The 23,553-nt window shown below is 37.6% G+C and overlaps 5 protein-coding genes across 14 annotated transcripts in view; 2 read left to right on the top strand and 3 right to left on the bottom strand.

Moving 5' to 3' along the window:
- Coro (protein coronin) overlaps positions 1–4,481 on the bottom strand; it is a 12,105-nt gene extending 7,624 nt beyond the window's left edge. Inside the window, exons 1-2 of one of the 6 annotated variants that reach the window (XM_076443865.1) lie at positions 4,339–4,481; positions 290–495 (exon numbers count right to left, since the gene is read on the bottom strand). In XM_076443865.1, the coding sequence (XP_076299980.1) occupies positions 290–487 (198 nt within the window). In that variant the 5' untranslated portion in view covers positions 488–495; positions 4,339–4,481. The other 5 variants (XM_076443867.1, XM_076443864.1, XM_076443870.1 and 2 more) reach the window with 5 other exon arrangements.
- A 269-nt stretch (positions 4,482–4,750) lies between these two features.
- Positions 4,751–9,063, top strand: LOC143218592 (uncharacterized). Of its 2 annotated transcripts, none has more exons than XM_076443862.1 (5): positions 4,751–5,331; positions 5,755–6,135; positions 6,212–6,490; positions 6,758–7,251; positions 7,642–9,063. In XM_076443862.1, exons 1-5 carry the CDS (start codon positions 5,161–5,163, stop codon positions 7,793–7,795), a joined length of 1,479 nt encoding a protein of 492 aa, XP_076299977.1. In that variant the 5' UTR covers positions 4,751–5,160; the 3' UTR covers positions 7,796–9,063. The 2 variants fall into 2 exon arrangements, with proteins under 2 accessions (XP_076299977.1, XP_076299978.1); XM_076443863.1 differs by having other exon boundaries at positions 5,194–5,669.
- A 294-nt stretch (positions 9,064–9,357) lies between these two features.
- Tpr2 (Tetratricopeptide repeat protein 2) lies at positions 9,358–12,719 on the bottom strand. Of its 2 annotated transcripts, none has more exons than XM_076443871.1 (10): positions 12,393–12,719; positions 12,002–12,090; positions 11,804–11,928; positions 11,546–11,734; positions 11,359–11,477; positions 10,727–10,880; positions 10,499–10,663; positions 10,228–10,393; positions 9,984–10,130; positions 9,358–9,591 (listed from the first exon to the last, which is right to left on the bottom strand). In XM_076443871.1, exons 1-10 carry the CDS (start codon positions 12,428–12,430, stop codon positions 9,392–9,394), a joined length of 1,392 nt encoding a protein of 463 aa, XP_076299986.1. In that variant the 5' UTR covers positions 12,431–12,719; the 3' UTR covers positions 9,358–9,391. The 2 variants fall into 2 exon arrangements, with proteins under 2 accessions (XP_076299986.1, XP_076299987.1); XM_076443872.1 differs by having other exon boundaries at positions 12,161–12,717.
- Positions 12,720–13,239: 520 nt separating this feature from the next.
- LOC143218588 (phosphatidylinositol-3,5-bisphosphate 3-phosphatase MTMR6-like) lies at positions 13,240–17,622 on the top strand. Its single transcript, XM_076443854.1, has 13 exons — positions 13,240–13,411; positions 13,621–13,734; positions 13,825–13,987; positions 14,057–14,214; positions 14,511–14,636; positions 14,694–14,828; positions 15,157–15,289; positions 15,363–15,589; positions 16,081–16,331; positions 16,410–16,550; positions 16,810–16,936; positions 17,014–17,286; positions 17,362–17,622. The coding sequence occupies exons 1-13, from the start codon at positions 13,367–13,369 to the stop codon at positions 17,503–17,505; spliced, it is 2,037 nt and encodes a 678-aa protein (XP_076299969.1). The 5' UTR covers positions 13,240–13,366; the 3' UTR covers positions 17,506–17,622.
- A 119-nt stretch (positions 17,623–17,741) lies between these two features.
- On the bottom strand, positions 17,742–23,060 carry LOC143218589 (calnexin-like). Of its 3 annotated transcripts, none has more exons than XM_076443857.1 (8): positions 22,822–23,060; positions 21,592–21,847; positions 21,228–21,523; positions 20,501–21,160; positions 19,757–19,897; positions 19,059–19,181; positions 18,717–18,926; positions 17,742–18,636 (listed from the first exon to the last, which is right to left on the bottom strand). In XM_076443857.1, the coding sequence occupies exons 2-8, from the start codon at positions 21,836–21,838 to the stop codon at positions 18,580–18,582; spliced, it is 1,734 nt and encodes a 577-aa protein (XP_076299972.1). In that variant the 5' UTR covers positions 21,839–21,847; positions 22,822–23,060; the 3' UTR covers positions 17,742–18,579. The 3 variants fall into 3 exon arrangements, with proteins under 3 accessions (XP_076299972.1, XP_076299970.1, XP_076299971.1); XM_076443855.1 differs by having other exon boundaries at positions 22,449–23,056; XM_076443856.1 differs by lacking the exon at positions 22,822–23,060 and adding an exon at positions 22,301–22,442.
- Between the last annotated feature and the right edge of the window lie 493 nt (positions 23,061–23,553).

Consider the following 23,553-nt stretch of genomic DNA (forward strand, 5'->3'; position numbering starts at 1 on the left):
AGAAAATGTGTGGTTCATAATGAAGAGCAAGCTGAAAGGGAAACATATTACCGAAACAAGAACTATTGTATACCATATTTGGAAGATATGGAGGTCGCTACCTATAGCATACGCCGAGAAATTAGTTGATAGTATGCCGAGACTATAATAGAGGAGATTGGACCCCTTACTAAGTAAGAGCGTATGAATGTTTGATGTATGGATTCGACTAGTATAAAGTATTTTACAAATACATGAGTATCTACAGAAATATCGTTGACATGCTCTTGTGGGGCAGACTGTAGCTTACCTTGTTATGGGGCAGAACTATGAAAGCACCACCACCAGCTGACTCCACGATGATGGCCAGAAACTTTGGGTTCACAGCGCAGAAGGTCGAGTCCCAGGAGGACTTGGATACTCTTATGTTGTCGTAGCATTGTTCACGTTTCAAAGGTGTTCCATACACGTGGCGGAACTTGCTGCTGCGCACAACACGGAAAGACATATCTGCACCTATTTTCGTTCGACGAAACGTATTCGAGCGAACAAACAAACAGAAAAGAGGAATGAGTTACGAAAAGTGACAGAGATTAACCTAAAGAGAACGGAAAGGGGTTCCTTGGTGTACCTTCGTTCGCCGGTTATTAAAGCGAGAAATATTTTGTTTAATAAATTATTATTCTTAATGTTGTTATTGTTGTTGTTATTATTATTATTACTATTATTATTATTATTATTACGTGCCCACTGTCGGCGTGGGTGTCGCGTGGACCATCCCCGTTTTATAAATAGATTCCCCACCCTCGGCGTTGAAACGAGCGCGACTCGGAATAAGAATATTTTCGAATCCCGAGACTTTTACGGATTTACAGAGTATAAGTCTTGTCCGGTTTCGAAGCGCACTAATTCTACACTACAGTGTTGCCAATTATCTCGAATATCACCGGAAAATCTCGTATAAGCCATACTTGGCGAATCGAGAAATAGATCGGATCCACCCAAAAATAAACCAGCCGCGGCTTTTATATGACGATGATTCACACCACCTCGATCGTTATAGCGTTCCTGAATTTGCATTACTCGCTTTCAAAATAGCGTTAATGTCGCTCCTTCATTTTTCGTATCGAATCCGATTCACGAGCAAACTCGACGATATACTTATTGGCGTATAGAATATAAATGTATATATGCGTTTATTCCGATATTATTATATTAGGTATATTTCGCGACTTTTATGTGGCGATGATTCACACCACCTCGATCGTTATAGCTAGACTGCGGGTCTCTAATGCATTTACGAAGACATTGGTTGGGTGAAACATAAAACAGTAAAAGATTGAAAAAATTCGAGAATATTCTAATATTGCTTTTAATGTAACAAAATCGTTAAGGGATGAAATCAATGTTTATGTTATTCCTGTTTCCCACAATCAATGCAAAACATTTTTATTTTGCATAAAGATCCGCAGTCTAGTTATAGCGTTTCTTGAATTTGCATTGCTGGCTTTCAAAATAGCGTTTAATGTCGGTCCTTGATTTATAAATTGATATAAATATATATTTCGATATTATCGTGATATGTATATTAGGCATATTTCGCTTGAACTATTCGGCCAGGATAATCGAACATCGAGGTTCCGTTTCGATCGAAAGGCGGTTTCGGTTAGGGGGCGTATCGAAATTTTAATCGCTTTACCGAAGAACGCGTTTATAGGTCAACCGCATTCAATTTAATATCTTTCACGGTGAAATTCATTCGAGTTGACTCCTCGTACGCGAACGGATGAAAGCGTACGCGCGTGTTCGCCGAAGAAAAATTACCGAACCATCTATACCTACACCAGCAAATACCAACATCCCCCTTTGACACAGATTTCCTTATTTCGGATCGACGCACCGACAAGAATAATTGAATCTCACCGACGGATGATTTTGAAATACAGAAACGCAGTTATTCGGCGTATGAATCACACGCTTCTTTAGAAAGCTGAGTAACGGAATAAGTTCTGCGGCTCGTTCTGCTATCGTCGACAGATTGACGCTGACTGTTATCCTTTTGCTCGCTAACTGTATCTAATCTACGAAACCGCATTTATGTCAATGCTGTTCACTATTCTTTTCGTAAAGTCTCCACCGTTTCCCGACTCCGTGACTCATATTACAGAAAATCTTTTCAACGCGAGTTTTTCCTTTTTCGATAAGAAAAACGTACATGTAATCTAGTTGAATAGATAGCACTCGGCAGAGTTGCACACGTTCGATCTACCAGCGTGGAAATAATTTGAACAAAGTTGAAAATATATTCACAGGCAAGCTCGCAATAAATAACGATGATGAATTAATTGTTCGAAATCGATTTTCACTATCGAGATAGAAGAAAGTTCGACAACTATGGGGAGAACTATGAAATTTCGAAATTTCAATCGGGAAAATCACCTTTCGATTCAGCTACGCCACGAGATATACCACACTTCGAACGCAGGATGCATACGCGCACAGAAAAATGTTTAAACGTATGCACGGATGTATGGCTCACGATCGAACATTACACCAGCGTACTGTTGATAAGAATGCAAGGCTGCATCCGTGACTACGTGAATACTTTTGAAAGCCAGCACTTCGGAATTTCAACGTTCCCGCCGCGCCGGCGAATATCACAGAATTTCTTCCCGAGTGTCGCGCTTTGCGACTGTTTGCGACCTCTCCGCCGTCGCATTTTCCATCCCCACTATATCGCTGCTTGTCCCACAGCGCAGCCATTCGTGCGCAACTCTTTCGAAGAAGGAAAGAGCGACGAGGGAAAAACAACGGCGACAGAAACTCGGTTTTATCCATGAAATAGGTTCGAGTGAACGAAATATTAATTTAAAAGAGCGTCGCTACTAAAAATTGCTGTACATATCATTATTCAAAGTATTGTTTACATGATTAAATATGTTGGTATCTAATCAATTACTAAACATTTAAGTATTGTATGAGGTGTTACATCAATTTCATATCCATCGAAAGAAAAAAATTCATATAGAATGTAATTATTCTATGTTGGAGGAAATGTTTCATTTGCGAGTTAAAATAGATCCGAGTACGAAGATACTGATACATACTTTGGTACTGCTGACAAATATAAATGAATAAATTGTCTATGAACATTGTGTTATTGTCTATTCAATTGCCTATGTCTTAAATATTTCGGATTGATGTGCACAGTGGGTGTACAAAGTATTCCTACATCTTTTAAAAACGAATAACTTTTTCAAAATTGGACCCAACTAGTTTACTAGCTAATGTGTAAATAATTTTTTTTTAATTGTTAGTGATCGCAATTGCGAAGGAAAAAGTAAAGGTGACGATTTTTAAATTTTTTGTCTGTGCCTGTAATAAAAATTGAAAACATGTATTTTGTAAATCTAAGTAAGTTATAGATATACATGTACAAAGTTTCATTGAAATAGGTTGACGCATAAAAAAGCTATGGGCATTGTAAGATGTAAAAGTCTTTGAATTTAGGGTTTGCGATTCATTTGAATCGCAGATTCTTACAATTTTTGCTATTTTCAATCAATTATATTTAATATAAACTTTGTATATGTATATAACTCACTTAGCCTACTAACGGTACCGTCTACATTTTCATTACAGGCGCAGATAAAAAAATTAAACCTTTATACTAGACTCAAATCTGGTTAAATAGTTTTAGTATTCTAAGGCAGATATATGTAGGTTCGTTCGAACTAATACATACTCGAAAATATTTTCAAAGAATATACGAACTTCGGCCGAGTTTATTATATAAATCTCTTATTCGGATATAGATCCGAATTTCTATCGGTAATGTTCCTTCTCGCTCGTTTTGAAATGAATGGACGCGTGACGGCCAATGAATTCGCAAAGAAAATGTTTCTCGGACCTCCCCGGCGTCGCGCTGCGCCTCCCGCGGTCGCAAGACGTTTGAGAGATAAAACCGTAACGTTTCGCGTCGTAATTCAGCCGACGATCACGTAGCGGCGCTATCGACATGAACTGGCTGGATCATTTGAGAGCACCTTATTTGGAAGCACCTGCTCCCGCGAATACCTACCCCCCGAAGCTACCGATTTTCTCACGTTATTATCACTTCCAACATGTTCTCTACCTGTAAAACGATCCTAATTATCGATCGTACGTCACCTCTCTCTCTCACGTCTTATTCCTGTATTCCCTGATAACACTTTTGCACGCACGAAACGGAAGAATTGTTGCATACGCCACGATTGGAGTCGAACGGAATCATTCGGCGAATATTACAAGGAACTCGCGCGTGTTCGTCGGATAATTTTTCTTTTTCATGTAGAGCACACTCGGCCGAATGTATCTTACCGATCGAATTTTTTCCCGATGACAGACGATGCACGCTTTTGGAAAAAGAAGTCTCCCCACCCCCCGAAGTCTCACGCGTTTACGAGAATGATAGCTGCGCGCGCTTCTTCCACGCAACATGGCGTCCCACTCGAGGAACATTTGAATGCGCTCGAGTTTCCGTAATTCTAATTTACTTCCACATTCTTTATTTTTTAATTATTGAAATTATAAAGATGCTTCCATTAGAAATTATTCAATAAATTTCTTTATTGGAGCACGTATTATCATAAAAATTGTGAACAGTCTAAATAAACGCTCAGTCTTGTAATTTTTATAAAACAATATATAAAAACAACACATTTTGTAACCGGTACGGTTAGTGTTACCCATGTTAACCTCATCCGTCCCTCGTGTCAATCTGACACGAATTCTAATTAATTACACATTAGCTAAGTAAACTAACCCTTTTAACGTCTGAAAAAAGCTCAAGCTGCTGGGTCCAATTTTGAAAAAGTTATTCGTTTCGAATACTTTGGTACACCGACTGTAAATATACTATCAGAGAGGATATTCTCTGATACTATACAATACATATATATTTAGTATAGAAGTTGTATTGTATATTCGATAAACATGTATGCAACGTGTCTTACGGACCGTCGTATACGTCGTACGAATGCACGCACGCACCACTTACCTACATACCTTTCTATCATTCGTGACGATCTTCCTGAAAGTTGCATACGGTTATATGCATGCTTTGTTGTCGTGGGCAATGTTATGTCTCGATGATAAGACAGTGAATTTATTATTACTTTAATACACGCTAGCTGGAAAGAAATGGGTAATCAAGTGGCACGTGCTGGACACGCATCCTCCAAGAAAACTGAATCCGTTGTACATACCGGCGACACCACCACCAACGCAGCTAATCTTTCGAAAAGTTCCTCGGGAACCGAATTAGAAAATCATTCGCACATGCAATTCTTTCCGATTGAGAATCTGGCGAAGGTATGAGGATGTTGCCGTATAATTGCACAGTCCTATCATGCTTATTAGATTAGTTTTGCGAGAGAGGATCGATTCGCTATTTATGACTCATGGAGGGATCTGTGAATTATTACGAAAAGAACGTTCGCGGTTCGAACAATTTCAACTCTCTCGTCTGGTTTCCGAATGAATGATTTGCAGGTCGTTTGTCGACATTCATTCTTGAAATGTCATCGTATATTGACTGTAATGTACATAACCTATAATGTTATGTATAAGTGTTCCTGATGTATGTAATCAGGAAGCAATGCAAGCATTATACAGAATGCTATATGCATTATCATATATACAGTCCCTATGTAATACATAGCTATTAGTGGTTTTGTAATGTTAACAACGAATCTTAACACGTATCTGACACTGTATTGTATATATGTTTTCCAGACCTTATCTCATTTGACGCACGACGAACAACGTATAAGTGGCATTACCAAATCTGTATTTCAACGATACCTTTTCCCTAATTATCCAGAGTTAGGTGAAAATTTGTTCAATTACCTGCACCATGCTGCCAATGTCAGCACCGCTCACATGAGTGCCAATTCTTTTAAACAACAAGCGGAGAAGTTTCTTTCTGTGATGAGCGACCAAACCGTATTAGAAAATTATGTAAAAATGTACTCTAATCTGAAAGGAGATGGAAACGTTACTCCTGAAGGTTTAAAAGGTTTATTATATATCTCCTATAAGATTGCCATGGACAGCAGCGCGACTCCCGCTTGCATTTTCGCGGAGCAAATAATGAATACGGTTGTTGTCTCCTGCGTTAGTATATTCATCTAATTATTAGGAGATCATTTTTGAACTTGTACGGTTTCATATTACATAATGCAAATTACAGTTTCATGGCAAATATATTTTGTCTGTGAGTTACGTGAGTAACTGGATCGGACAGCACTGTCCACGTATGATACATGGTCCCCATCATTATGTAGTACACGTATTGACAACTGCGTATCGAAGCGGCGCAGCTCTGTTGTCCAAAGAGCAACCGCAACCGCATTTGGAGATACCGACACCAATATTGGAACAGCCAGATTCTATAGATTTCCCACAAGTTTTACTACCTGTGAGCTATGTGTGGCTGCTGTCGAGTACACTACCCGAATGTTATCTCGAGGTAAATCTCTGATCGTGACTACTGAACTGCGGATTTTATGCATTTATAATAAAAATGGGCAGGTATAAATTTTGATAGTAAAACTAAATTATACGAAATATTATCTTTAACCTGTTAAACATATTCTGCAAGAAATTAAATATCTATTTCACCCCAGCTTGCTGCGATTCAGGTAGAAAGTTTTTATTTTGCATAAAGATCCACAGTCTAGTGATTACTGTATTTTTAACGTGTCGTTAAACACTAAAATAACGAATGTGTTTCTAGGCAGAGGAATCACCGAAGGATATTCCTCATGCTTTGATAGCAAAAAGATTAGGCAGCGTGTGCCCAAAACATTGGACGTTGCTGTATAACAGCTCAGAGCATGGCACAGGAGCGAACCGTTTTCTGCATCATGTGTTAGGATACAGAGGTCCCACCTTGTTGTTCATAAGAGCCCATAGTCCGGACAAGGACACGGTACGTCCTACATACTGCATATGCACTTCTGTGGAATGGCGTGAGAGCCACCTCTACTGGGGTGACGAGAATTCCGTGGGCATCGAGTTGTTCCCATCTTACAGAGTTATAGAGAAGGGAGCTAAAGTATTGTACTTAAATACCAACATTAGGGGCTATCCTCACGGATTACGATTTGGCAGTAATCCACGTTCACCGTACATCAGCATAGACGAATCGTTTTCATCGGTTAGTATCGCAGGTGCGCCTTATCCGCTTGCCAGCTTGGAAGTTTGGGGCTGTGGACATACGCAATTGAGGTAACTAAAATGTTACAGTCATTTAAGGAGGTAGACTCGTTTCCAGGATTGCATTGAATGCGCCTTCTCATTTCTCGATAACGTAAAGATGGGGTTTTTCAATAGTCAAAAGCGCTAGATAAAAGATCAATCTAGGCCGCAATCGCCCTCAAAAATTCTACTTTACGTTTACGAGGCGTAATTTTCATTATTCGGCAGCGTGTAGCTGTTGCAGCTGTATGAAAATAGCTACATGCACAGCTTTATGCTTCCGAATAATGCAAATTACGCCTCGTAAATGTAAAAATAGAACTTTTGGACCTCAATAGGACCCCATCTTTGCAATCCTGGAAACGAGAGTCTACGCCCTTAAGTCTACTTTGATGGTAAGCTAATACATATGCATTATAGGGAGCGTCAATTAGAAATCAAAAAATGGCAAGTGAAGGAAGCCGAGAAACAAAGGATTGTCAAGTTGAGCGCCAGCGATTGGATAGATCATCCTGATCGCTACCTGCTGGAATTGGCCGGTAGAGCATCTTATAATAACGAAACGAATAAATAATCGTAATCGAACAGATGTACGATAACGTAAAAATTAATTGCGGAGATAATAGTAAATTGTTTGTATATATGTATATATTACTAAACATACTATTGTATCAATACGTGGTACTTATGTCGTTTGCGTAAGATTTGCGGACATTTATGTTTGATCTTGAGGAATATCTTATTTTAAGCGTATGTACTTATATACGAATGCGCAACGAGTGCAAGTTTGTATTTTGCAATTTTGCTTGAATTATCTTACACGATTTTACGCATCATTTGATTTTTTTCTAACTCATGATAGAAACATTCGATGCGTCACGTCGCAAAAGAATAAGCACTAGCGAAAAATTTATGTGATGTTACACAATAACTGGAAGAGGTATTTTATTAACTTATTATTTTATCGAAGGGTGGACTTGAAGTTCAAGTCCAAGTACTTACTGAAAAGACCTAAATGCAGTATCTTTAAAATGTATTTGAAAATCGTATTTTTATGCTCAATAACATTAGGTAGTTGTAAATGATACACGAGTGAAATACTTAAAACGATTACAAACGAAGGCATACCATTTTGTGCGACGACGATTTATTCACGACACATGCACACAAACGAAAAAGTAAGAGGCAATCGAACGTTTCCGAGTGAACGAACCGCCATTAGACTGAAATTTTAAATATATTTACTCGCTGGAGTTAGATCTCGGCGAATATGTGGGTGCTGTTACATATTTTCATGTGTCTTCGCAAATATGTACATTTTGGCTACTGCGTGCCTTAACGTCCCGTGTTGTTTTTAACACAATTTCGAAGAATGCGCATAATATCTACGTATTTGCATATTCTTACATTGTTCAAGTTACAAAGATTACCGCATGCCTTATGCACATATTGTCCAGAAGCAACATAAACAAAGAGTCATCAAATGTTTAGTATTGATGCGCGCCTAAACGAACGTTTGATGCTATTATTAATACGTTTTCGAGTCTTGTCATTTGTGCCCTTGACATTGGTTTCCCCTTTTTTTATAAAATTACCAATGTTTAATAACTTATTCTAAACACAAGATTTGTATTTACATAGACAATAGAAATATGAAAAGATCTCGATTTTATTTTGATGAATAAGCATCGCGAAAATGTTGCTCTTCAAGTTGGAGAAATGAATAAGATACTTAACAAATGAATTTCCTTATTCTTCTAGATATCCTATTACAGATAACTATACACACAACAAAGGTATATACTTAATTAAATAATATATTCTATCAGTATGCTTTCCAAACATCGTATTATTTATATTATTCCTAATCGTCTATCACATTCTTTGATTCAATTGAGTACCGCAAATATGATTCAGTACTTTTTTTTAAAAAGAATTCATTTTATCTTAACGTAACGATCCGTCTACTTTTCCAATGTGGAAAAATAGGGACAACGATGTCCTGTGTGAAGGATGAGCACGATTATTGAAATAATGAAAGAGTCTGGTTATACTAACCCCGGTATAACCAAAATACTCTGTTCAAAACCAACGTTTATAAAAGGATACACGAGCCGTATCGAATAAAATACTGTGTAAAATATGCAACGCACTTAAAAATTTATTAAGATCACCAAAACGGTGCGTCAGGGTATTTGAATAACACGGTGTCGTCATCTTTGTCATATCTATTATATTCATGTATATCATGCTCATGGTCGTAGCGCGATCGCTTCTTAGGATCGGATAGAATTCCATAGGCTTCTCCAACTTCTTTGAACATCTTCTCTTGTTCTTTCCTTTCCCCTTCCGTTGCAGTCACGTGACGATCTACAATGCAATATTATCAGAAAAATATGTACTTGGCGATTTAAGGGAGTAGACTCGTTTTTCCATGATTGCAAAGGGTGCGGGATGCGCGTTCTCATTTCTCGATAATTAAAAAATGAGGTTTTTCAGTAGTCAAAAACGCTAGATAAAAGATCTAACTAGGCCGCTATCGCCCTCAAAAGTCTTATTTTTTCGTTTACTAACTACATGCTGCCGAATAATGGAAATTACGCTTCATAAACGTAAAAATAGGACTTTCGAGGCCGATCGCGGCCTAGATTGACTGAAACATCCCGTCTTCGTACTATTGAGAAATGAGAACGTGCGTCCCGCACCCTTGTAATTCTGGAAACGAGTCTACCGCCTTAAATAGTTGACTTTCGTAAACATACCTGGGTGATGCACCATTACTCTTTTTCTATACGCTTTCTTAATGTCATCGGTCGACGCGGTTTTATTGATACCTAAAATCTTATAATAGTCTTTCCTCTTCGACCTGTTCAACGCAAATTGCGCTTCCATGAGTAACCGTTTGTGTTCTGTAATGCAAATCGATATTAAAGAAACCTTGTACAATATGAACAGTGAAGCGATTTTTTCATAAAGCAGTAGAAACTTTATAATCTTTTTTTATACCTCGGATGTTGCACATTCTGCATACTTTCTCAAGATCGTGAACAGCTTTTTCGTATTCCGTGAGCGTCATGTACGTCGACGCTCTCCTTAAAAGAGCTTTCAAGTAATTTTCATCTAACTTCAACGCTTCCGTACACTCTGCGACCGTTTCTTGTAAAAGACCACACTAGAACGCATTCAATTGAATTAACGACTTTTTCCTGAAAAATTTGCCATTGGCAAAGAAAATAACTAAAGATCAAATAAAATGAAAGAGAATCACACCACATACCTTCGCGGCAGCTGTTGCTTTATTGAAATGAAGCTTTGCATTCAATACAACATTCTGGGGATCTATAGTCAATGCTTCCGTGTACAACGCATACGCCGTATGATACTGATTGTTTTTATACGCTGTGTTTCCTTCTTCTTTTTTTTTCTTCAGGTTTTTAGCTCGCTATAAAATTGCCAAACAAATATAGTAAACTACTGTAAATATTTTTGATACTGGACTCTCTACCTTGTATATCTCCATCGCTTTGGTATGATCCGGTGCCAATCTAAGCACTTGTTGAAAATGCGCGAACGCTTTCTCGATGTTCCCCTGATAATACAAACACATAGCACGGACGTATATAGCATCCAGATTCTGTTTGTCGATGTGTAAAATATTACTGAAACGGAATATAATGCACGAATAACACGCGATAACATATTAATAATATACCGGGTGTTTCGTAATTCATGGTACAAGTCAGGTCGATTCTATGGCTGGAAATAAGACGAAAATGAAGAATAACGAAATTGTGTGGGAGGCTTCGTTTTCAAGAAAATTAAATTCACACACGCGCGCGTCCTTAATAACATGTTTGTACATGGTACAATGTCAGGGTTTGTTTACATAATAAACTATTTGTTTACATGGTAAACAAGCCCTGACATTGTACCATGTACAAACACGGTCGCAATAGTTGGTCCGTTAGACTAATATTTGAATTTAATTATGTTCAAAACAAAGCCTCCCACGCTATTTCGTTATTCCTTATTTTTGTCCTATTTCCAGCCATAGAATCTCGACCTGACCTAACTTTTATACCATGAATTATGAAACACCTGGTGTATACTAAATTAATAATATGTAACAATAAGCACTTTGCGATTTCTTGTGCTTCTTGGTATCTTCCCAGAAATACTAAACATTCTGCCTTCATCAATTTGAACTTTGGACAATAAGTAGCGACATCGCAGCAACGGTCCATACAATACACAACCTTTGAAAAATGTGAAAAATGAATTATTTGTCATGTCCATAGTAATGTTGCACACATATTTCTCTCACCTTACGAAAATCCTTGTTAGCATATGCTGCATCTCCTTCCTTAATATAATTCTGTAAATGCGTTAGTTGGCTGGTTAGCGTAGGAATCGCCGTGTTGCTGGAATCCAAGAATTTCAATACGGAGATAATACCCTGAGCTGATTCAAGCGATCCCAAGATTAAATGGCATCTAGCCATTCTAACATGACTCTGCAAAAATAATTACATGAAATATGTATTTGTTTAATTTGTACATATCGAACGCATTATACAACATACTTTGTAAAACCTCGGGTTCAACTGGAGAGACTTTCGCGAGTCATTGAGAGCGTCGGAATATTTGTTAGTCATTATATAACAGGCAGCTCTATTTCCATAATGACGAAAATCATTTGGGCATAACTCTACAAAGGTAATCAAGCCACCAATTAATTAACTATTGCCATAACAGGTATTCGAATCAGAGAGAATGCTCACCGATGAGATCATTGTATTCTTTTAATGCTTCCTTATACTCTTTCGCTAAATAAAACTTCTTGGCAGCTTCGTTTTTCTGTTCCAACACTCTGAAATTAAATCTTTTACAATATATAACATCGAGACAAGTTCCAATGACATATCGAATACTCAATATACAATTAGTGTAAAACGTTGTTTACACTCTTCCTAAGTGTATAGAAAAAAATGGCTTGCTGCTTGCAGGTCGACATAATACTTTTTCAAGGAATCTTAGAATTTCATTTGTGAAATGTGTCGTGTCATTGCGAGACGATGGATCGATCGTATTAAAGAATTCAAGTACTATTCGTACACATTGAAGCGTTTCATGAAACATCTTGTTGCGTACTCGTATAATTCGCGTACTTACTCCTTGGCAGGTTTTTCCCAATTCGAGTTACTAGCCATTTTTGTTTATCGAGTTAGCGTCAACGCGTGTAAACCGTTTTCGTGTTTAATGTCGCAATTACGATCCCGTTGAAATGAGACGCACGAAGTTTGAAGCGTTCCGCTGCCCTTCGTGCGAGTGCGAGAGTTCCTTCGCCTTCGCCCTGCTTTACTTCTTGAACAGTGCCAATCGAAGGGGCCTGGTTTGTAATAATGATCTTGGGCTTGGGCTTTCCTCGCCAATCCTCGGTTGTCCATGCGTTCCGAAACGCATTTCAACCAATTTATTAAAGATTCATTACACGACGTAACTATATACATATATATATATATATATATAAGTACTTTTCATTTACAGAATACATATATCGCAATCGACAAATACGAAAAGTGTTGATTAATGATTTTTTATAATCCTCAATAGAAATACAAAAATATACAGCTAATATATAACATCTATATATTTATATACATGTATCAGGTGTTATATTCATCAACGAGTCGTTATCGTTGAATTATTATGTTCAATCGAGAAAATATGTCAGTTTAGTAATCGGATATATCAAAGTGTCAACAAGGCAAGCTTAGGCCGTCTATAGGTTTATATGGTCTATGGTCTAAAGTAAGTCTAAAGTTCAAATGTGTGTACAGCGCCATTTCGCATTTCGGCAAAACCCTCAAACTACCAGCCAAATTTACCGACAGGTATATATATATTATATATATATATATAATTGTAATTGTAGGCACAAACTTGTAGTGAGTCAGTCAGTAGCAGTCAGTAGTGAGTTGAGTACAGTTGAGCACCACTGTCCCGAAAGATTGGTCTAGAGTCTAGATCAGTCTGGATTGGTCAGTGTTGGTCAGTGTTGGTTGGTGTTGGTCAGTGTCAGTGATAACCAGTGGTAGTGGTAGCGACAATTTTCAATTTGTCAGATGTTCCGTCGAGTGTAAACAATGGCGAACGGAAAGAACAAGCTGGATAAAATAACTATTCCAAAGGTATTCCGATGTAACATTTCCTCGTTTACGCGCGGGGCTGTTTTGAACGATTGTTTCTACACGATTCGCGACACCTGTCAATGTTTTGTATTCGACCATTCTTGTTTTCGTTAGCCGTGAAAGAAAGATAAAAGATAGGAAGATTTCCGTTGTATTTAGTTATACACTCTGTGAAATCTATAGATTGATATTATTTATTGTCTTTCCAGGTGGAAAATGTAAGGATTTTAGACAAATACAGTAACAATCACTCCGTCGGAACTCTTTATTTGACTGTACCTCATCTTATATTCACCGAACGAAACGGAAAGAAGAAAATTTGGGTACGCATAAACGTTATCTCTGCTACGCATAAGCTTCTAATTTATTCTAGGTGTACTGGTAACGAATGTCAACGATATATTATATTTCAGGTTCTATGCACGCATATTTCCAGTATAGAAAAGCAACCGTTGACCACAACAGGTTCGCCGCTGTGTATTAAGTGTAAACACTTTTTCACTGTGACATTTATCATTCCGAAAGAACGAGACTGCCATAATATATATCAGACGTTATCCAAGCTGTCTTGCCTGGGTAAATTGATCGTAGAAGAGATTCTTGAAAGAATAGTCATCTTGAAACTTTGCTTTTCTTTATTTTCAGTGAATTTAGAGGACCTCTATTGTTTCTATTACCAACCAACCGAGGATACCCTACCGCAGCACGCAGGATGGAATTTTTTTAATCTACAAAGCGAGTTTCAGAGACAAGGCCTTCCCAACGAAGAATGGTCTCTGAGCTATATAAATACAAATTACGAGGTAAAAATCGAGTAAAATTTAACCCTTCACAGTCGGAATTATTTTACAACTCGAGAATTAAGCATCTCTTCTGACCTAGAATAATTCTGTTCTTTATCATTTTCTTCATTTTATGGATATGAAATTGATATAACACCTCATACAATACCTAAATGTTTAGTAATTGATTAAATATCAATATATTTAATAATCTAAATAATATTTTGAATAATGGTATCGAGTGCTAAGGGTTAATTGTAAGATTTACAACTGTAAGACATCTTACCGATATGTACTATATTTATTTATGGTTTCAGCTTTGCGATACTTATCCCAAGTATTTATACGTGCCCAGTACAAGCAGCAACGGTACTTTGATAGGTAGCGCGAAGTTTAGAAGCAGAGGACGGTTACCGGTTTTAACATATTTACACTCTAACAAGGTTTGTGCGACGAATAAACAGAATTGGGTTACATAAGCAAGTACAATTGTTCCGTAGGCAGCCATTTGTCGGTGTAGTCAACCTTTATCAGGATTCAGTGCCCGATGTCCCGACGACGAACAGATGATGTACAATATATTGTGTACGAATCCTAATTCCAAGTACATGTATGTTGTAGATACACGACCGCGCGTAAGTCTATTAACATGAGCCAAGGTATTTTCGTAATTGTAAATGTTTTCAATGTTGTGATCGAATGTCGTCGATAGACAGCAGATCTTTATGCATTTATTAAAAAAATTTTTTAATTCTGTTACATCACTTTCAACCAGAGTTGGGCAAAAATTTTATTTAAATAAAAATTTTTGCCCAACTCTGCTTTCAACCTATTAAACATATTAAGAAAGCATTTCGATTTCATTCCAGTTTGTTGCGATTCAAGTAGAAAGGTTTTATTTTGCATGAAGATCCGCTGTCTAGTAATCAGGCAAAATTAACGTTCACGATGCGATTTGCGTAGATCAACGCGTTTGCCAACAAAGCTGCGGGAAAGGGATACGAGAACGAGAATTTTTACGATAATATCAAGTTTCATTTCTTCGGTATTGAAAACATACATGTAATGAGGACCAGTCTGAACAAGTTGATAGAGCGTGAGTCTACCGTCTAATTCGATGAACGATAAACAAAACTTCGCTGTTACAAATGTACCCGATTCATGTTCAGTGCAAAGGACAACTTCGATGAACGCGTTTCTAAGTGGTTTGGAAAGCAGTGGATGGCTCAAGCATATAAAATCTATATTGGAGGCCGCTTGGTTCATTGCTCGAGCTGTGTCGAGCGGTGTTAGCGTAGTGGTGCACTGTAGCGATGGTTGGGATCGTACTGCTCAAGTATGTTCGTTGAGCGCGCTCTTGTTAGATCCGTTTTACAGAACGATCCAAGGTTTCCAGGTATAATATTTCTCTAATCAACTACTACAATGTTTTCTTGATAAGTGTCCCAAATGTCTGGCGTTTAAAGGGGTAGACTCGTTTCTAGGATTGCAAGGGTGCCTTCTCATTTCGATGATGCATGCGATGGGGTTTTTCAGTAGTCAAAAGCGCTAGATGAAAGATCAATCTAGGACGCAATCGCTCCCAAATTTCCTATTCTTACGTTTACGAGGCGTAATTTGCAATTTTCATAAAGCTACAACAGCTTATAAATAGACTGCAGATTTTCATGCAATTTTTAATTTTTGCAAGCAAAATTTTAAGAAAATGGAAACAAACAAAATATTATTTTAAGTGGTAGTAGCCTTTACAGATCTGATATAAATAAAAATCGTATGAAATTCTGTGGAATTTTATATTCTACCATTTTTTGAAAATTCTCAGAAGCCATAAATGCATAAAGATCTGTAGTCTACTTATAAAACTTATGCTATATTCTTTTCACATAGGCGTTGATCGAAAAAGACTGGTTGTCGTTTGGACATAAGTTCAGTAACCGTTGCAGCCACATCAGCTGTGATAGTAAAGAATTAGCACCAATTTTCACACAGTTCATTGATGCGACGTATCAATTGTTGCAACAGTATCCGCATAAATTTCAGTTCAATGAATATTTCCTGTTGACCCTTCATGATCATGTGCACAGTTGTCAATATGGTACTTTCATAGGGAATTCTGAAAAGGAGAGACAAATGCTCAGGTATAAAAATGATTCGTTTATTATACAGAAGTTGTAATACCCTGTACATATGAACGAGTGGAATTTTTATTGTTTCAGAGTATCGGAGAGAACGTATTCCCTATGGGGACATATGGCGAACAATATGCACGAGTACATAAATCCACTGTTCAAATGTAGTCGTCTGAACGACGAGTCTGGCAGCGTTCTTCAACCAAAGTTAGCTCCGCAGAGCATCATGTAATTATATACAGAATTACTATTCCTACCGAGCGAAGAGAAAGAATTATATCGACATACAGATATTTATTCATAGATTTATTCAACAACATATTTTCCATTCTGTTCTATTACCTTTTGCCATTTTCGAGGTAACTTCTCGTGTTATTGAATATAAACATATGAATAAATACCTTACTTTTATTTTTGATTCTTAATTTGAAAACGCTACGAACTTTCTTTCCAACACAATATATTAAATACACCGGTAACGTTGCAGTTTGTGGCGAGGGATGTATTTCCGATTCGAGAATGGTATTCACCCTAGGGAAACGTATGAAGATTACTTGCTCACCATACATGATCACACCAGTTGCCTGGAAGATCACGTTAAGCTTCTCGTAAAAGTACACAATTGTCTGATTTTTTATCATTTCTTCTTGCTCCTTGTATATTATATTTAATGTTTATATTTAATGTCCAGAGAGTAGGTGCCTTGAAATCGATGCTGAACATAAACAATGTTCAGAACAAAGGTACGCAAGGAAAACACAAGTACGATAATAAATATACGAAAGATCCTTTGTCCGAAGCGATCATAGAAAATACAGCGAACAACCACGAGGAGAAGAATAAGAATAAAATACAAATTAGTCGGTTGGAACACGAATTGAAGACGGTCGCTTTAGATTGGAAACCAGCGAGAAGTATGGATGAGTGTTTGTGCGCCACCACGTTCGATGCGTTCGACAGAAAGGTACGCGACTGCGTTCCTAATTTCGATCATTCGATTAGATTAGAGTGATTCAATAATTGAACTGCAATATTTTAGCACCATTGTTGGTCATGCGGAGAGGTACAGTGCACCAAATGCATGGGTGCACACACAGCTCTCCCTGGGCATCTTTCGCAACGCGCGGTACCGACTTGTAAGTCGTGTACTCAGAATTCCAGTATTCAGTCAACTAGTCCCTAAATCGACATTCTCTCTAAACACATTATTTTTGTGATCTACACCTAAGATGTATGTATATTAATGAGTTAAGCAACGTGTCGTTGAAGTAAATCGAACGGACGAGAATCGAAATATTACTTTTTAAATAAATGTTTCATCTTGACATTATATGTACAAAGATATACGTGTCTCGCATTGTCTCTCCCTTTTCAAGCACGTTCAACATCGGATAAAAAAGAAAAAAATATACGAGAAAGTATTAAGAATAAAAATACAATTTTATTTTAAAATTGTCAATTGTAAATCGTGTTATAATGTTGTTACTTTCCTACGGGTCCTTGTAATATATTAAATTAAATCATTTCTCTAGAAAACAAACTTTCCACAGTTTGAAAGATTCGAATTTTCTCGCGATCTATTGTAGAGAAAAGAGATTTTTATAATGTATTCTTTAATTATTCTTAAACAATTCCAAACTTAACAGTTATAAATGATATATAACATTATATGATACATAAAATTATCTCGTTCACAGTGTACACTTTATTAATGTAATGGCAAAAGTAATTAAACATATTATTTAAGAAAAATCAGTTACATCGAATAACATAAACGTCTGCGACGGTGACGATAACTGAAGATCGTTCGTTTAATTGTACGTTATTCTTTTTTTCCTCTCTTTTTTTGTTTTGTTCTTATACATAAGTCGTGAATAAAATCTATTGTATTATATTCACGTTCAATATACAATAACAAAAGTTCATCGACTACATATTATCAAGGCATAAATAGTTACACCGAACATCATTCATTACAAATTTCTTTTTTTGTTTATCTTTCTGTATGTTTTATGTATTATCATTCATACGTGGAACATGCTCAACCGTGAAAAATCATTCGCCTTCGAGTATGATTGGGGCAAATTTTGATTTTGGGGGGCAGAAAACTGGTTCCTAGTGTTATCGCATTGCATTCTATCGGGCGCTGAAAAAACCCTAACATACACAATGGCGAGTGTTGCGTGGAATGTGAAATATTTGCATAAATATCTTAATAATACGAAACTCTTTCCCTTCGTTTCAATTCGAATAAGCTCTATTCTTTATTTGGTTTTCTTCGTCGTGGTCCGTCGCCACCCATCGCTGGCTTGTCCTGCAAACGAATTGTTCGTTCGATTGAATATTTTACAATGAATAAAAATATTGAAGCTTTGTTAGGATCGTTTTACTAACGTTGTCTTCGCTTTCTATCAATTCCTCGATCTCCTCATTTTTATCGGGTTCGTCCACCGATTTCTCAGTTTCGTCCTCCTCTGTCTCAAGTTTCCCCTCAGGTTTTTCCTCAGGTTCAGACGTTTGGATCTCATCATCTTCCTGTTGCGCAGTCGCTTCCTCATTTGTTAGTAGAGGTGGTTTATCTTCATCTTTCAAGTCGTACTTATCCTACGAAACGAACTAGTCAGTTCTGTACTTACTCTATAATTCGATTACTTTTTCCATTGCATGCTCTACATTTAATAGGAGCGAGAACTGTATAATTAGCAATTTGGAAGATAGTTCATGGATTCTTTATACCTGGGAAGCAAAGCAGCAACAATATATTACTAGCATTATGGGTATAGCAGCAGCTATTATATATACAGCCCACATCCATGGATGTTCCGCGGTAAATGTGCCAATCTGACGCCATACGCTCCACTATGTAAAATAATTGTCAAATTATAAAACACAATTACGATCGTGTACACGATCAAACTTCCGGAGAGTATTTTCGTTCTATGTACTTTATAAATGCAGTTGATCGATACATATGTACATGATCTCGGAGAGTATTATCGTTCTACTTTATAAATACAGTTGATCGATACATATGTACATGATCTATGAGACTAAGACTTCCATGCTAATACGCAGGTGTATCGATATCAAATCACTTAGCCCTGGTACAACAACGATACTTTTATCAAATACTATATTATTAAGCAAGTAATTCGAAATAACCGGCAGTTGTACCTCACGGAATCGTTTGAATAAGTACCAGACGTATAATACGACTGGTACCGCGCAGTACAAGAAGTACAGTGCCCACCAGCCTGGTTTATAATTCGTAGCTTTTAAAATGCGACCCCACAGTGTTACCTGCATGGCACAGCGCACATATATTCATCAAATTTATCGCTCTCCTATTCTTCGTTTATATCCTTCTCAAACAGTATACGCGAATATGACTGGATCACACGCGATCGGTAACCAGCAAATAAAACATTACTTACACTCTCTTCTGCGATTCTAGCACGACGCACTTCAAAAGTATCGTCGGCCCACTTCTTTCCTACTTCTTCATCGTCGGTAATTAACATATTGTCGAACATTGTATCCGCGGACATAGACCAGAGTTCGAAACCAACAGCAAACTGTGAACATGGAACAACACATTCTATGCGGTGTTTGCACCATGCGATCGTCAAAATAATTGCACTGTCCAACAGCAATTTTTGCGTTTCGATAACCAGTTTAAATACTCATATACAGGGTGTTTCGTTTATCTGACAATTGAAATATCTCGTGATGCACTGAAGTTAAAAATGAAAAAATTTTGTACAAAAATGTGTACACAAAAAGTTTGTGTAACCAGATACTGCCATTGCCTACTTAAGAAGTTACAAATTTCTAATATAATATCTAATGTTTTGTAACAGTAAATAACATAATGTGATATGTCGTCGAACTCGTCTCGTGTTACGACAAAAAAAAATATATGGTTCCATTTAAAAAAATTAATTTGACTTTGAAATTTCTCCTCCCACCATTCGAATCCTGAAAAAAATTACACCATATGATTGTTCCCTTCATACCGAACAATTTTTGTAAACTAATCTTTTTCGTAAATTCAGTGCGTCACGAGATATTTCCGTTATCAGATAAACGAAACACCTTGTAGATTTGTAATGCTCGAAAAATAAAGAAAGAATTTAAATTCGTTGAATACTATTATTACACAAAAAGGTATAACATACGATAGACGTCATTCGGAATGGCTGCTCATCGTTGAAGTAATTAGGATTGTGTATCAGTCTAGGCTTCCATTTTCCTTTGTAATTGGGATTGTTGATTAGTGGCGGTGACCATTTGCCCTTGTACCGCGGGTTCTTCTTCATCTTCTGTTTGTACGGACCGCACCCCGGTGCGTCGGTACACTTTGGATTTGGTATGTCAGGCGGTTCCCATTCCCCATCCATTTCAACGTCCCAATCTTCGGGTTTAACAGAATCAGGATTAGGTATCATCGGTGGTTCATCTTCGAGCCATCCATCGGGCATAACATCGTCTTCGTCTACGATTTGTGCCGGTGCATCTTCGTCCCAATCGTCTGGTTTAACAACCGACAAATCTGGGATCTTCTCCCTGTCGTCCCAATCTTCAGGCTGATTATCGGTGGGGTCTTCGATCTCTAAAGGTGGGTTCACAGGTGGTGTGAAGTCGTCCAACAGCGAACCAGAATTCACAACCTTATTGTCGACTTTGATCTCGAAACTGTTGTCGGGACGAACGATCAAGGTGTAAAGGTGAGATTGTTTGTCTTTGAAAAAGTCTTCCAACCTCTCCCTTGGCTTTTTACAATGTTTCTCCTCCACTGAATTGTTCAGAGGATTTTTATGCCGGAATATAAAGCGCAACTGGATAAGCATAAGCAGAGATTAGTGTACAGAATGACTACAAGTAAAATAGACTTTTGCTTTTTACCTTGTGATCATTTCCACACTTGTCAGGTCCGAACATTATAGTGTAGGGAGTTTTGTCGTGGAAATTTTTCAAATCTGCGTGTTCCGGGTCCAACGTGAGGAGCTTCACATAAGCTCCACCGCATTCTTGACCCTCTTGGAAATTTACTTCGTATTGTACCACTAACGGTTTGTCTTCGAAATGGAACGGTTTAGACAACGCCTTGGACACAGCGGCATGTCTAGCTTTACTTTTTAGCACTAATCCTAGGTCACCTTCTTGCGCATGTTTCTTAGGTTCTTCTATAGACCAGATTCCTAGAACAAATGATCAACGTTTAGAATCCGTGCTTATGAGATATATATGTAACAAAGAGGAATTGTACCATCGTATTTTGCTATGTCTTCGTCTACAGAGTCTTTCTTGGCCTCCGACAACACCCACGTTTCCTTGAATTTCTCAAGATCGTCGAAGGTTTCCACTAGATACGCGAAACCGGATACCTCAGGAGTTTTGTACACTACTTCTGATACTACTACATCCTGAGGGTCGTTGTCGTTGCTTTCATTAGCTCCGATAATGGTACACAGTACGCACAAATAAATGATTCCGTTCGCTATGAGTCTGGCCATCTCATATTCCTGAAACCCAGAACAAATTTATATAAAAATTTGACTATGAATTCTATTAAATAGGCTATCCGTGCAAGTCGTACAGAGATTTTTTTATCCTACAATGAGGAAATTATTAAAAATTCAACCTGAGAAAAGAGGAAGTGGAAAATAGAAAACAAGAAAAAACAGATAGATAAGAAGTGCCAGTTTTGAGAGATTACTTGCATAGAAAAATTTGACAACGAATTCTACAGGCAACGTGTGTAAGTTGTACAGAAACTTTTTATCCTACTATGAAATGGAAAATAAAAAACAGATAAATAAGAAGTGTCGGTTTTGCGAGATAACTCGCATAGAAGAATTGAGTATATCCAATGAGGAAATCATTAAAAATTCAACTTGAAAAAAGAGAAAGTGGAAAATAAAAAACAGATAGATAAGAAGTGCCGGTTTTGCGAGATTACTCATATAGATACGTACGCATATATACAGTCGCGTGGTTTACTCAGAAATCTGATTTTTTACGATCAAACACAGCTAAGCTAAACACTGAAATTTCGTGGCGGCGGTTACGTAGGACACCCTATATGTAAGAGCCACCATAGTTATTAATGAAATGCTTTCTTACCGAATTCGTGGGAGTTCAGTCGCGGAGCATCGATTTCCGAACAAATATCGCATCCAATGAGAAAGCTACGTCTCAGGCTCGACCTAGTCGCGGCTTATTTATTCAATTAAGTAATAACAGTAATTGAATTACGCGTAAATCGACTGTCTTTGCAGGCGTGCGTTCCAAAAAGTAGCAAGAATGCCGGAAACAGGGGGCGAGCTTCACGGGAAGCACACGGGAAAACCGTGTGTGTTCCACTTATAATTGTAATTCAATTAATCGAGTTGTTGAAGGGTTCCCGTACGAGAGCTTCTCGGTTTGCTTCAGGTACCGATTTTAATGTCGATTCACTGTCGACAAGAATGTATATATGTATTATGTATTTATGTACCTCACAGTGGAGGAAAAGAAATTACTATCGAGCCTCGGAACGAATTTCGTCCGTTCGTTTATTCTGACGTGTGATATGCATGTAACGTAACGCATACATCGTTTTCCCTGAACATCGTTCCCAATAGTTGCATAAAACTCAAGCGCCAGTGATTCTCAGTTGGGTACGGCGAGAAATTGTCCACGGCTAACGCGCGAACAATACATAGAAAACAGTTAACAAAAAGTATTTCCACGATCGATTCTTGAGCAAATAATAAGATAGGCAGTTTCAAATGAAACCTCCGAACTATGCGTTGATCGATAATTGTATGTATACATATATTCTTTGGCAAACTTTATACACATTCAAGAGAGAGACAGAGGTGGTTAAGAACCACTGAACTCGAACATTGTTGCGCCATCTATGTTTGTTATCGCTACTTCCTCGTCCCGGAAGATAAAGGATTAGAGGGTGATTAGCAGTGATTAGAGCTAATTGGAAATTCCTTAGGCCTTAGACCATACAGTATAAGGATACACACCTATCATCCAACATACTTTTGCTGCTCACTTTTGTGGGGTTAGTTAACCCCATTACTATTTTCATTTCACCTATTTGCATGCAAATAAAGCGACCCAGCACGAAAAACAACGATTCAGAACAGAAATAGACTTATTTATTTATTTGTGTTACGGAGATTTTGGCATAAACTCGTCTAAATTGCGTGAAATACAAATGATAATGGGGTTA

Source organism: Lasioglossum baleicum, chromosome 20, assembly GCF_051020765.1.
Source record: "Lasioglossum baleicum chromosome 20, iyLasBale1, whole genome shotgun sequence".
Classification (NCBI taxonomy): Eukaryota; Metazoa; Arthropoda; class Insecta; order Hymenoptera; family Halictidae; genus Lasioglossum; species Lasioglossum baleicum.